At 44.4% G+C, this 13,953-nt stretch overlaps 1 protein-coding gene and 1 non-coding gene across 2 annotated transcripts; one reads left to right on the top strand and one right to left on the bottom strand.

The window, feature by feature from the left end:
* The first annotated feature begins 7,339 nt into the window (after window positions 1-7,339).
* On the top strand, window positions 7,340-9,759 carry LOC123451129 (indole-2-monooxygenase-like). The gene is made up of 2 exons (XM_045128171.1): window positions 7,340-8,288; window positions 8,440-9,759. Exons 1-2 carry the CDS (start codon window positions 7,377-7,379, stop codon window positions 9,064-9,066), a joined length of 1,539 nt encoding a protein of 512 aa, XP_044984106.1. The 5' UTR covers window positions 7,340-7,376; the 3' UTR covers window positions 9,067-9,759.
* Window positions 9,760-13,595: 3,836 nt separating this feature from the next.
* On the bottom strand, window positions 13,596-13,734 carry LOC123423670. The gene has a single exon (XR_006621261.1). It is a non-coding gene; the product is annotated as a small nucleolar RNA Z247 (small nucleolar RNA).
* Between the last annotated feature and the right edge of the window lie 219 nt (window positions 13,735-13,953).

Raw genomic sequence — 13,953 nt, 5'->3', positions numbered from 1 at the left:
ACAAAGTAGATACTGCATTTTTTTGAATGCCATAAATATTGCTACTAAAGTGTGCTAAAGCAGCGATAGGGTTTGGAGGGATTGCATTCTTCTTTTATAAATTTGGTCAAGTTTCCATTCTTTTGATTTAGGACAAAACTAGAACTGGACTTAATTATTTGGGGACGGAGGGGCGACAATCCTACTATGCCAACCTAGTTCGACATGGAATTACTAATTATTTGGGGGCTTAATTATTTGTGGACAGAGGGACTTAATTATTTGAGCATGGAATCAACAACAAAGGTCTGAAAACAAACACCATGGCACCGACAATGGAGGTACTGACTATATCGAAAAATGAACAACATCATGAAGGTGGCAAATTACTGTCGTACTTTACCACATGACTCGAGAAAGCATGTTCGGAAAAAAAAGTTTTAGGGCCTTTGGATTACAAAACGTCGCTCCAACATATGTCATATCTCTATTTTGGTGATGCCACAAAATAGGGACAACCCCAAATCGCCAAATATAAATGTGGAGCAGCGGAGCCGCAGCAAGGAGAACAAAATTCGGGTGCCCTATTTTTCATCATCTACTATGGCAGATAAATTTTGGTTGCCCTAGAATCAACTTTTGAGTGGCTCTCACATGCATGGTATAGGACCAGGGCCGGAGGTACGTGCAAACAAAATTGCGTCGAGGCCCGCCCATGCCCAAGAGAAAACGGTGAAGTGTGAAGGTGAATCTAGACTTTGAGAGCAAAAAATTTGTTGTTTCCATCAGCCTAGTACCCTCGGTGGCATGCCCAACAAATTCAGGGTAGCTCCGCTACTCTGTAGGACACGGCCTGGTTTTAACTGTTGTTCTTGCTAAATATAGCTGGGGCAATTGATTGCTGTAGTATTTTATCTGTCTCGCATATTACATTTTGGGAATGTTATCAGGTGCATTCCAGGGAAGTTAGATACTCTGTAGTGTCAGACATTTTCTGTGGCACAAATTTATGTGGTTTTTCTTGGACACAAAATCAGGGGGTTTAAGTACAATAATTGTGTGGAGTCTGAAAGCTCTGAGAACTCGCTGTTAGCATTGAAAATATGACCCGAATCTTGACCCAACGACATTTAGGTAGCCCGAAGTCGACGCCAACACTGAAAATCAGAGATCTACGCATAGTGGGAAAGGTAGGTGGTATCTTTTCATTTGTTTCGGTCTATTACTATAGGTTAATTAAAGAAAAAAAAGCAAACATCATCGGTGCACATATAGCACTCAGGGATCCCCTCGTTGTCAGATATCTCTTGTGTCATTATTCATAGATTAAAAATCGACGGCAATTATACCAAAAACTATTCAGCATGGGTTGACTTTCGGTCTATGCCTAATGACGGCCTCCTCCTCGCCGTGCGAGGCGTGGTGGCGAGCATACTCAGCGTGGCACGGTTCGGGATGAAGACAATGTCGGCTCCACCACGGAGGGCGTCGACAAATGCGTTCTATGCCGCAAGGAGAAGGCATATTCGGTCGTACGCAGATCTAACTTGCCAACGACCGTAAATGAAACAACTTGGTCGAGGTGAAAGATGAGGGAGAGCTTCTTTGGAAGGGACAATCTTCGCCATGGCCAGCGACTGTTTTAATTCCGTTTCCCTAGTTCACTATAATGATCAGTTGGCAGGGCTAGCCAACCACCCAAGCTGGACTAAGCATGGGAGGAGCCGAGCGGAGCCTCCCTTGTAAGGATCGTTGGTAGCAGCGAACTGAGCCGAGTCGGCTTACCAAATAGCAAGCTAAAGAGTGGCTTGGACCAAACTCGGCTCGTGTTCAACCCTAGTTCTATTGTGCTACCTCCATCCTAGTTTACTAGCCCCCCACCCCCCACCCCCTTATATTTGGGTCATATTTTGACCATGACTTTAACTAATAAAATATAAGTTATACATAGCAAAAATAACAACACTGAAAACAAAATTCTAATATGAATCGAAATACATAAGTTTTTTTTGGCATGCATTACTATTTTGGTAGTCAAATATGTTGTCAAACTTTGACCCAGAAAATGACGGGGATTAATAAACCCAAATAGAGGCAGTATCTAATAAAACTATATCTCTAGAAACTAAGTTCACATATGAATCCAATGATATGTTTTTGATGAGATATAATGCATATCTAGTTAGTCAAATTGACGATATGGAACTACGAGCATGCACCCTGCACCGCGGCCAGGGTTATCTTTTTTATTTGTACTCCCTTCGTCCCGATGTGTATAAGTCGTATTAGGTAGTGCACCGTGACCAAGACGAAGAGAAAAACGAGAGACATAAATGCTAATTTGTTAATTAATTTCATTACATGCAATAAATTGACAACTGCATGTCATGCTAGTTAGTCTCAAGTCATTAAAAACATACACGTTCTACGTTTCTTATTGGTTGATTAGTCAAAAAATAGAAACAAGGTGAGAGTTAATGCACTGCGTCAAAGTGTTTTAGGATTATTTAATTTTCGTAAGATGACTTATACACCGGGATGGAGGAATTATAATTTTTTGGTTATATTATATTGGTCAAATTGACGATATAGGGAACACAAACTATAAACAATGACGGAGGTAGTATGTGTTTTACATTTACCTAAAATTTGTAGTAAGACATCATCCGGCATTATGGGGCCAGGGTTATCTTCTTAGCCTTTTGTTCTTTGTGCCAGGGTGATGGAGATAACCTGACACACATGCAGGACGCAAAGCCCTGGTCCTCACTATAATTGCACCAAGATATTTGGCACACTTGGATGGAAACTATGACTCCTGTGTAAACTACCTGGCCAAGCACATTTTGCACACTTGGAGGCCTCCAGCATGTAGCAGTAGGTTCCACTGGTGATTTAACACTAGAATACAATATTAATTCTACAAGCTGCCGGTAGGTAGATCTGACCCAGCCCAACACTTGTGCCCCATTCGAAGCATGAGATCTCGGCATATTCACCTATAATGCAGATTTGAACCGGTGATTCGGTCCCGGCAGATCTGAGCCACTCTCATGAACCAATTCGTGATTGGATCTTTGAGGGAAGTGGTCTTTTCATTTCAGGTGCTCGTATTATTTTTTGATTTGTTGTAGGATTTTTGGCGCTCCACATTCAGTGAGAAGATACATTTTTGTCAACCACGAGGCATCTACGATGACATCGTAATTCTTAAGATGATATGCCGGCTCAGTCTATCAAATGTGTTCATAGAAATAAGGTGTATGCGTGTTTAAGGAGATAAGTCTATATGTGTATATATGAAAGATTACGTTTATACTGTACAAGTTAGTTTTCAATGAATCTATCTAGCCATGTGACGAATATTTTATACAACGCTGTAATGAATGTCATTTGGAGGCCACAAGGCCACTTGCATGGCGCCATGGCCACATCTAATAGCAGGTACCACTGATACAATACTCTGCTGTAGATCTGATGTACCGGAACACTACACACAGAGGACCGATGATTGGGTCCATTGGGAATCCAATGCATGTTAGATTTGAAATGGTGATGTGCTACCGGGCGCCAACGATCCTCGGTCCCATGCAGATTGGATTCATTCGGACTATCCACAATTTGGTTTTTTCAATTTTGCTATAAAATAACGACTTCTGATGGTACCTTTTCCTTGCAAAGGGTAATACTTTCTAATATTTTTTGTGGACCTCCTCTTCATTCACCACTTAATTTGCATGTTAATCTAAACGTGTGGAGTATCCCTCAAAATTTTAACAATCAAATATATGAAGTAGAAAATTAACTAGACTATGATCTGTATATATGGTATCATGCTGTAACGTTAATGATAGGGATTTTTGTTCATCTGCATTTGCATCCTAACATTGGTGTATAAAGTCGTACATACACCATGTCTAAAAAACGTACACCCCATTCCTATATCGTGTGATCCACAGTAATATCATCTGCGTCTTTTTGCTGACCCGGCCGGCCAAAACCCCAATGATAATATTGTATATTATCTCTTCTTCTTTAATTGAAAGTTAGTGCTTCTCCCATTGACTTGAAATAATATGTAATATCGTGTGCTACTCTAAATTTTGTTCTACTATATATCGATTATGTTTCTTATTCTTAAAATTCCCGAAAAACGTTTGGAACATCATCCGACTATTTTTCAGTGACTTGTGCAAATGAGATAAATTTAGGTAGATGGTCTCTGAAACGCCCGGGTGTGAGACCTCCTCTCCGCACTGTGTCGAGGAGTCAAGTACTCATGTGCTTGTGCCTTTTATCTAAAGAAAGATGAAACCAATATGTGGATCAAAACTCCATTCCCGAGAAAGCATTTTAGACGTGCAACGTGAAAATCTAGCTCACGAACATTATTTCAAAGAGAATAGAAAAATAGTTATTCTACGAGTGGTTGTAGTTGCGTTCCCTGGTATTACCATCCAATGGTTAACGGTTGATTCGCTTAGTTTTAAACCGAGCAAAATCCAGCATAGTGGGGGTTTGTAGGTGCTATATCTATCTATCTATACTTATGCTAATTAGGCACTACCTAAAAATCCCACATTAATTAGAAAATACTAATTCCGGTGAGCTCTAATAGGTCATAGATGGAAGGCTTGGTTACACTTAGTCAGCAGGCTCATGGATGTCCAGTTATCGGATGAGTCCGATAGACTTCATTGAAAGCTAACACCTAGTGGCATCTTTATTGTGAAATCGCTGTATTTGAACATTATTGACACAACACCAATCTCCAAGTCGATTCATATCTGGTAGGACAAAGTACCCTTATGAATCCAAGTTTTCATGTGGTTTGTTCACAAGAAGATGATTCTCACTAAGAATAATTTAGCAAAGCGTAATTGGCAGGGAAGTAAACTGTGTAGCTTTTGTGATCATGATGAATCTATCAAACACATTTTTCTTCAATGTCCGCTTGTAAAAGTTATATGGCAAACAGACCATATAGCCGTTAATATCTTACCTTCGGTTAGCATTGAAATGTTGTTTGGGACGTGGCTAAATCGAGTGGACATAACTATTGCTAGACATATTCGTATATGAGTATGTGCATTGCTTCAGGCTATATGGAATTGCAGGAATGACATGACTTTTAACAAACAAACACATATAAAGTACTTGTAGGTACTTTACAAGGCATCAACGCTGATCTATTGGTGCTGATCCGTACATGGTCATTACTCACTTCTGCGGAAACCAGGGAGCCTTTGGTTACTGGGTCTATCTGGTGGGAGATGGTAGCTCGGGATATCTACAACCGATTTGGATGACGGTCCCGTAATAGGATAGATGATTAGGCATCTAGGTCTATGTTAGCCAGTTGTGGTATCTTTTGGTTTATTTTAGATTATTTTACTGCTCTATTAGAGGTTGTTCGGAACAACTGAAATTTTAATTTATTTCGTTAATAAAGTGGCTACATGCATCTTAGTGATGCATAGGCTTTAAAAAAAATAGATCTGACTTTTCCCTTAACAGATCATTAATTAGATTCAGTTAATTATCTAGTTCTTCGGACCATTCATGAGTTTCTCATCACATCCAGGATCTCATCTGGGACTCCGAACAACCTTCGGTCACCAACATAATAACTCAGGTATACTTATATCGTCACCAAACGTTAAGTGTGTCGAGAACTATGTAGACATGATCGAGACACCTTCACGGCCAATAACCAATAGGGGGATCTAGATGTGCATATTGGTTCCTACATATTCTACGAAGAATTTATCTGTCGAACCTCAATGTCAAGGATTCAGTTAATCCGATAAGTAGTTTCCTTTGTTCTTCGGTATGTTACTTGCCCGAGATTCGATCATCGACATCTCCATACCTAGTTCAATCTCGTTACCGGCAAGTCGCTTTACTAGTTCCGTAATGTACAATCCCGTGAGTGACTCATTAGTCACATTGCTTGCAAGCTCATTATGATGTTGTATTAGCGAGTGAGCCCTGAGATACCTTTACGTCATACGGAATAACAAATCCCAGTCTTGATCCATGCTAACGCAACAGACACCCTTGGAGATACCTGTGGAGCATCCTTATAGTCACTCAGTAACGTTGCGACGTTTGATACACACAATTTACTCCTCCGTTATCAAATGACAACTCATCTGTATGGTCAGAAAACCTTGACCAACTTTGATCAATGAGCTAGTCTATTAGAACCTCACTAGGGAAACAATGTTGTCTATGTACGCAGACATGTATTTGACTTTCCAATCAGTACAATTCCAGCATGGATAATAAACGATTATCATGATCAAGAAAATATAATAATAATCACTTTATTATTGTCTCTAGGGCATATTTCCCAGAGCTGCGGCAGCCGTCGACGGTGTGGATGACTCAGCCGTCGAGTCGATGCTATGAAGGTTTCAAAATGGAGTGGCGGCGGAGTGGCTAGTAGAAGTGGAGGAGGCAGCGCGCCGGCGATCCATGGTTGGAGGAAAGGGAGCTAGTTAGGTAGATGGCTGGCGAGAGAGTGAGCAGAGTTAGTGTATATGCTCGTTTCTCATTTAAGACCAAAACCATCTTCTGCCGAGTTTTGGAACTCGGTATAGCGAGACGCACGGCCCGCTCGTCAGCATCACGTGATGCCTTGTCCCACCTGGCAGTGATTACCTGTGACACCTATTATTCCGATTTATGAAAATAAAAAACTGAAAAATGTTTACCGTGTTTTGACCCACGAAACTCCGCAAAGATATGACGCCTCGCATTCCGATTTATAAAAATAAAAAGTAAAATAGTTTTACCGAGTTGTTTCCATCGGCAAACGAAGTCCGCCTTCATGACTGTGTCACTTGCTGCAAAGCATGGCCGACATGTCAGTATTCGCCGAGTTGTTTCCATGAGGAACTCGACGAGCTTGATAGTCTGTCGAGTTTTTTTTCTGTTTACTGAGTCAGTTTTCAACAGAACCTGGCAAAGCTACTGCTTTGGCGAGTTGCTTGCTACCGCTGAGTCCAAATTTAAATCTAACTCAACAGACAGAAATTTTGCCGAGTGTCTGATAAAATGGAAAAGGTAATGAAGGAAAAAACGCGATTCTAGTAGTGACATGACATGGTTGGATATTAATGAAGCAAATTCACGAAAATATACAAGGATACTAACGATTGAAATTTTTACCGTGGTTCTTCTTGTACTCTGCGCTGGAGTACTTTACGTTGAAATTGCAAAAAAAAAAAAAAACAACGGTCGAGATGCATAGATGGTCAGAGAGTCCGTAGTTAGATGGTCACTTGCTTGATGCACCAACCACGCTCAACCAGGCTTTATAAAACCAGCGAGCGATCGTATCATCATTCATTCAGAAAACTCAACATCCTGCCTGCCAGCGCTAGAGATCGATGGAGGTGCCACATGCTGATGCAGCCCTGCTCGTCCTCTTGGCGTCCATCCTCCTCCTGATGGCTCGCCGTCGCTTCGGGTTGGGCAATGCGGCGGCGAGGGCCAGAGAAGAGGCGCTGAACAAGCTGCCCTCTCCCGGCTGGCGGCTCCCCGTGATCGGCCACCTGCACCAGGTTGGCCCCCTCCCGCACGTCTCTCTCCGCCACCTCGCCGCGGAGCACGGCCGTGACGGCCTCATGCTGGTCCGCCTCGGCGCCGTCCCGACGCTCGTCGTTTCGACGCCGGCTGCGGCGCAGGCAGTGCTGCGCACGCACGACCACGTGTTCGCGTCCAGACCCCACTCCCCCGTCGCCCACATCCTCTTCTATGGTTCCGCGGACGTCGTCTTCGCTCCCTACGGCCACCACTGGCGCCAGGTCAAGAAGATTTCCACCACCCACCTGCTCACCGCCAGGAAGGTCCACTCTTACCGCCACGCGCGCCAGCATGAGGTGAACCTGGTCCTGGCCAAGGTCCGCGACGCCATGCGCGCAGGCGTTGCCCTAGACATGAGCGAGCTGCTCAACGCCTTCGTCTTCGACATCGTGTGCCACGCCGTGGCAGGCAATTCTTTCAGGGAGCGAGGACTCAACAAGCACTTCCGGGAGCTGGTGGAGGCCAACGCCTCGCTCATCGGCGGCTTCAACCTGGAGGACCACTTCCCGGCACTGGTGAAGCTGGAAATCTTCAGAAAAATTGTTTGCGCCAAGGCCCGGAGAGTAAACAACAAGTGGGACGACTTGCTCGATAGGCTCATCGATGAACATGCGACCCCGCCGGCGTTGGACGAGGACAGGGACTTCATCCACGTCTTGCTTTCTGTTCAGCAAGAGTACAACCTCACAAGAGACCATATCAAAGCTCAGTTGCTGGTAGGTCACATACCTTTTTTGTTTTTGAAGGACTTTTATTTATTTTTAACAAAATTGATAGGTCACATACTAGCTACACTCCTCCATGCTAGCTAGCTGTTGATATTTTTTTCATGTATACCACTGATCATGTATCTATCTATGTCTCTAGATCATGTTTGAAGCTGGCACGGACACATCAACCATAGTACTGGAATACGCCATGGTTCGGCTAATGCAGAACCCCCGCGTCATGGCCATGCTACAAGCCGAGGTGAGGAGCACCATACCCAAGGGGAAAGACACCGTCACCCAAGACGATCTCCACGGTCTGCCCTACCTAAAGGCAGTGATCAAGGAGACACTCCGGCTTCACATGCCGGGGCCGCTCATGGTGCCCCATCTCTCCATGGACGAATGCATCATAAACGGCTACACGATACCATCGGGGACGCGCACTTTCATCAACACCTATGCTATCCAGAGGGATCCTAGCAACTGGGAGAGCCCAGAGGAGTTCATGCCTGAGCGGTTCATGGAAGGCGGCAGCGCTGCCGCCATGGACTATAAGGGGAATGATTTCCAATACTTTCCGTTTGGGTCCGGGCGCAGGATATGTCCCGGTATCAACTTCGCGACTGCGACCATTCAACTCATGCTAACAAATCTCATGTACCACTTCGACTGGAAGCTACCACCAGAATCAGAGGAAGAGGGCATAAATATGACCGAAACATTTGGGCTCACAGTGCACCGCAAAGAGAAGCTCCTACTTGTCCCTCTAGTGCCACAAAATTGACAGAATGGTCCACGCACTATGTTTTTTACACCAGATTGAAGACCCCACTCTCTACTACCTAGAACAATAAATTCGTGCATGTGATTTTTGAACTTCTTGTTAATCACAAGTGAAGTATTGATTGTTGAATAAAAAGTAATTACCATGATAACGTAGCACAATATACAACAAACGCTGCCTCTCCACCAAGGGCGACACACGGAGCCCCTAGTTAGACCCCTACCGCCCCTCCCATCCGGTTGCCCTATATTTGGACGCTGCTGAGTCCAGTACCGGCGGCGGCAGGGCCCCTTCCCGGCAGTGATCTCTTCCTTTCTGTTCATGGCAGTGGCTGGCTTGGCGGCCTGGTGCAGCAAGGACCCAATGCCGGCTCTTCACATCATTAGTGGTAGAGGGAGGTGCTTTAATTGGGATGCCGCCATCCGCCGGCGGTGATTTGGAGATCTAATCTCATCCGGCGATGTGGGCCTTCGTGGGCGGCATGTTCAGGTTATGAGGAAGCGTAGAACCCTTTGTCCTGGGCCATATATTTATATGGCCAATGCCTTGATGTACAAGTCGAGATCCTCTCAGGAGGTTACAGAAGATAAGGGAGAGAAGAAGAGATAGACAGGGATACAAGTTAAACCACTTCCCTATCCCTATACAATTTGTATTCTAACACTCCCCCTCAATCTAAACCCTATTTGCCAAGGTTGAGATTGTACTTGAAATCATCTAACCTCCTCATTGTGAGAGGCTTTGTGAATCCATCGGCAAGTTGATCACCTGTTGGAATAAACCTTATATATATTAAGCAGTTTGCGTGTCACTCTTTCTCTCACAAAATGAAAATCAACTTCAATATGTTTTGTCCGTGCATGAAAAGCAGGATTAGGTGAAAGATAGGTTGCACCGATGTTATCACACCATAATCTTGTAGCCTGTGGAACTTTAACTCCAAGTTCATGTAACAATGTCTGAATCCACATTACTTCAGCTGTTGCATTAGCCAAAGCTTTATACTCAGCCTCAGTGCTTGACCTTGAGACTGTTGCCTGTTTTCTTGCACTCCATGACACAAGGTTTGTTCCCAGAAATACAGCAAAACCACCTGTTGACCTTCTATCATCAGCACACCCTGCCCAATTTGCATCAGAGTAAGCTGACACAAGCATAGATGAAGAGTTGACAATTTGAAGACCAAGTCCCTCTGTAAACTTGAGATACCTCAAAATCCTTTTTACTCCTGTCCAATGAGAAGTAGTAGGAGCATGCAAGTATTGACATACTTTGTTAACAGAATATGAAATATCAGGACGTGTAAGAGTCAAGTACTGCAATGCACCTATAATGCTTCTATAATTTGTTGCATCATCTGACCCAAGTGCTTCTCCACTTTCAACAGTAAGTTTTTCTGAAGTAGAGATAGGTGTACTGACTGGCTTACACTTTTCCATACCTACCCTTCTGAGAATATCAGTGCTATATCATTCTTGTGTAAGAAGTATGCCATCCTTTACCTTCTTGACCTCAATTCCAAGAAAGTAATGTAGATCTCCTAACTATTTAAGGGCAAACTTTAGCTTTAAATCCTTAAGCAGACAAGTTGTAGCATCTGAGCTTGAACCGGCAACAATTATATCATCAACATAAACAAGAACAAATATAGTAACATTGTTCCTATTGTAAAAGAATAATGAGGTATCTGCCTTTGATGGTGTAAACCCAAGCTTTTGTAATTGTGTACTTAGCCTTGAGTACCAGGCTCTTGGGGCCTGTTTTAACCCATACAAAGGTTTGTCCAACTTACAGACATAATGTGGTGTGTTTTTGTTTTCATATCCTGGTGGCTGCCGCATGAACACTTCTTCCTCAAGAACACCATGAAGAAACGCGTTCTGGACGTCTAGCTGTCGTAGGCTCCAACCTCTGGAAATAGCAATAGACAATACAAGTCGAATAGTAGCTGATTTAATAACAGGACTAAAGGCATCCTCATAATCTATACCAAACCTTTGTTTAAACCCTTTTACAACTAGTCTAGCTTTGTATCTGTCTATGCTTCCATCAGCTCTTTTCTTAATTTTATATACCCATTTACAGTCAATCACATTGGCATCCCTCTTTGGTGGAACTAATCGCCAAGTTTTGTTTGGAATAAGTGCATCATATTCAGCATCCATAGCCTTCTTCCAATCCTTTTGTGCAAGAGCATCATGCAAATTTGTTGGTTCACCGGTACTTGTGAGAAAAGCACGCTTAAGTTTGTCATACCTGATTGTACCATCCGTATACTTCTTCTACCTGACAACACCTGACCGAGATCGTGTATGACGGAGAGGAACTGGTGTTGCTCCAGGTCTGGCCATAGAAGTTCCCGAAGCATCCAGTTCTGCAGCAGACGTGCCGTCCACAGAAAATCTGGTCGGATCCTGAGCAGACGCGCTCTCCCCCTCGCCAGCAGCGTCATGACTCGTGGCACGAGGCGAGTCGCTGTCGTGCGAGCTGGTGGACTCCGCGCCTGGAGAGTTGTCGGAGGAGTCGCTGGTGGGCTCCGCGCCTGGAGGGCTGTCGGCCACCCGGTCGGCTGGCGCGGGAGACACAAGACGATCCTCCTGGGATCCCGCGTCCGTCAGACTACAGCACGGATCAGCATCGGATCGCGCACCTGCAGCACCAGGCGAATCTGCCTGGGATCCCGCGCCTGATCCTGTATTGGCAGCATCTGTACACATAAAATGACGCCTTGTTGCTGCACAATCAACACCAGATTCAAAATTTTCCATGGAATTTTCCACATGATCAGTTCTAATTAATTCACCCCCGTGATCACATGATAACAAAGGATCGGAAAGAAGTGAGATTTCAGCACGCAAAAGAGCTCCCGCATTAGGATGAAGTTTAGCAAACGGAAACAATGTTTCATCAAAAATGACACCACGAGAAATATAGATATGGCCTGATGAGATTTCTAGACATTTGTATCCTTTATGAAGATTACAATAGCCATGAAACACACATTGTGTGGACCGGAACTCAAGTTTATGACGATCGTAGGGACGCAAATTCAGGTAGCAAGCACACCCAAAAATTTTGAGGGAGCTATCCTCTGGTTGTTGGTGAAACAAACGTTCCAAAGGAGTAGTGTTGCCAATGACTCGACTAGGCAAATGATTGATAAGATAGGTAGCCGTGATAAAAGCCTCATCCCAATATTTGAGTGGCATTGATGCATGAGCTAAAAGAGATAAGCCAACCTCCACAATATGACGATGTTTTCGTTAGGCTGAACCATTTTGTTCATGTGCATGAGGACAAGAGACATGGTGAATAATGCCAATGCTACGAAAGAAGGAGTTGAGTTTCTCATACTCTCCTCCCCGGTCACTTTGGACTGCAAGGATCTTTCTATCAAATTGTCTTTCAAGAAGTTTTTGGAACTCTTGAAAAGCAGAAAAGACTTCAGATTTGAATTTAAGCAAATATATCCATTGGAATTTGCTATAATCATCGATAAAACTGACATAGTATTTCTTTCTACCAAAAGAATCTCTTGCATGACCCCATACATCATTGAAAATAAGTTCTAAAGGAGCATGAGACACACTATTTGACAAAGGATAAGGAAGTTGGTGAATCTTTGCACATTGACAAGCTTCACAAACTGACTCACTTTCGGAACTACGTGACAATGAGAGATTGCCTTTATTGACTACTTGCTTGACTATATTTGAAGAAGGATGCCCTGATATTTGGTGCCATTTGGCTAATGAGGGCTTAATGGCAGAATGGACTTGACGATGACGCTTTCGATAAAAGACTCTTGATGTGATGGGGTATAATCCTCCAATGCATCTACCGTGATGGATGAGCTCCCTCGTTGTCCGATCCTTTATGAAAAAAATAGGTAGGATGAGTTTCAAAGAAAATATTATTGTCGGAGGTTAAGCGAAACATGGAAGCTAGATTTTTATCGGCTTGTGGAACATGAAGAACATCTTTAAGGACAAGATCACGTTTTAGGCTAGGGGAATTAATAGAAGATTGGCCAATGTGAAGAATGTCCATACCTCCACCGCTTGCGGTGTGAATCTGATCATTGTCGTGGTACCTCTCTCAGAGGGCAAGCTTCTCCAGCTCGTTTGTGACATGATCCCTAGCACCAGAATCACCATACCAGATCGTGTCACCATCAGCTCCACCGTGCTCCCGCATGGCTGCAACAACATGCCGTGTATCAGGCACGAAGTCCTCATCATACCGGTGCCAGCAGTTAATGACTTCATGGCCCGGTTTCTTGCACGCTTGACATCTAGGTCGACGATTGTTGTTGTAGCCGCCGTTGGAGCCGTTGTTGTAGCCGCCGCCGCGATCACCGCCGCCGCGGTCACCACCACCAAGGCGAGCCTGGCCCTGGTTACCACTGCGCCCGTCGCTGCTGTTCCCGCGTCCGCTCCCTTGCTGTCCACGCCCATGGCCACGTCCGCGGGAAGCGGCGTTGACAGAAGACTGGCGCGCATTTGCTCCTTGTGGCATGTTGAGATGGGCGTCGAAGCTCAGGAGCTGACTATACAGATCCTGAACCGTAACCGGTTCGACCCGCGCAGCCAGAGCCGAGATCACAGGGTTGTAGTCGATGTCGAGGCTAGCTATGACGTAGGAGATGATCTCGGCGTCTCCGAGCGGTGCACCGGCGCAGGCAACTTCATGTGTAAGGGTTTTAATTTTCCCAAGATATTCTGCCATGGTTAGGTTACCTTTCTGCAGATTGGTGAGCGGCATCCTTGTGTTGATCTTCTGGGCTTGTGTTTGCGCAGCGAACATGGCATGGATGGAAGTCCATACCTCGGCCGGCGTCTGGAGCATTGCAACTTGAGCGAGGACCTCTCGAGACAGAGACCCCAT

This window comes from Hordeum vulgare, chromosome 1H, assembly GCF_904849725.1.
Source record: "Hordeum vulgare subsp. vulgare chromosome 1H, MorexV3_pseudomolecules_assembly, whole genome shotgun sequence".
Taxonomy (NCBI): domain Eukaryota; kingdom Viridiplantae; phylum Streptophyta; class Magnoliopsida; order Poales; family Poaceae; genus Hordeum; species Hordeum vulgare.
The sequence above is the reverse complement of the archived record's forward strand: the minus strand, read 5'-3'. Positions and strand labels throughout refer to the sequence as shown.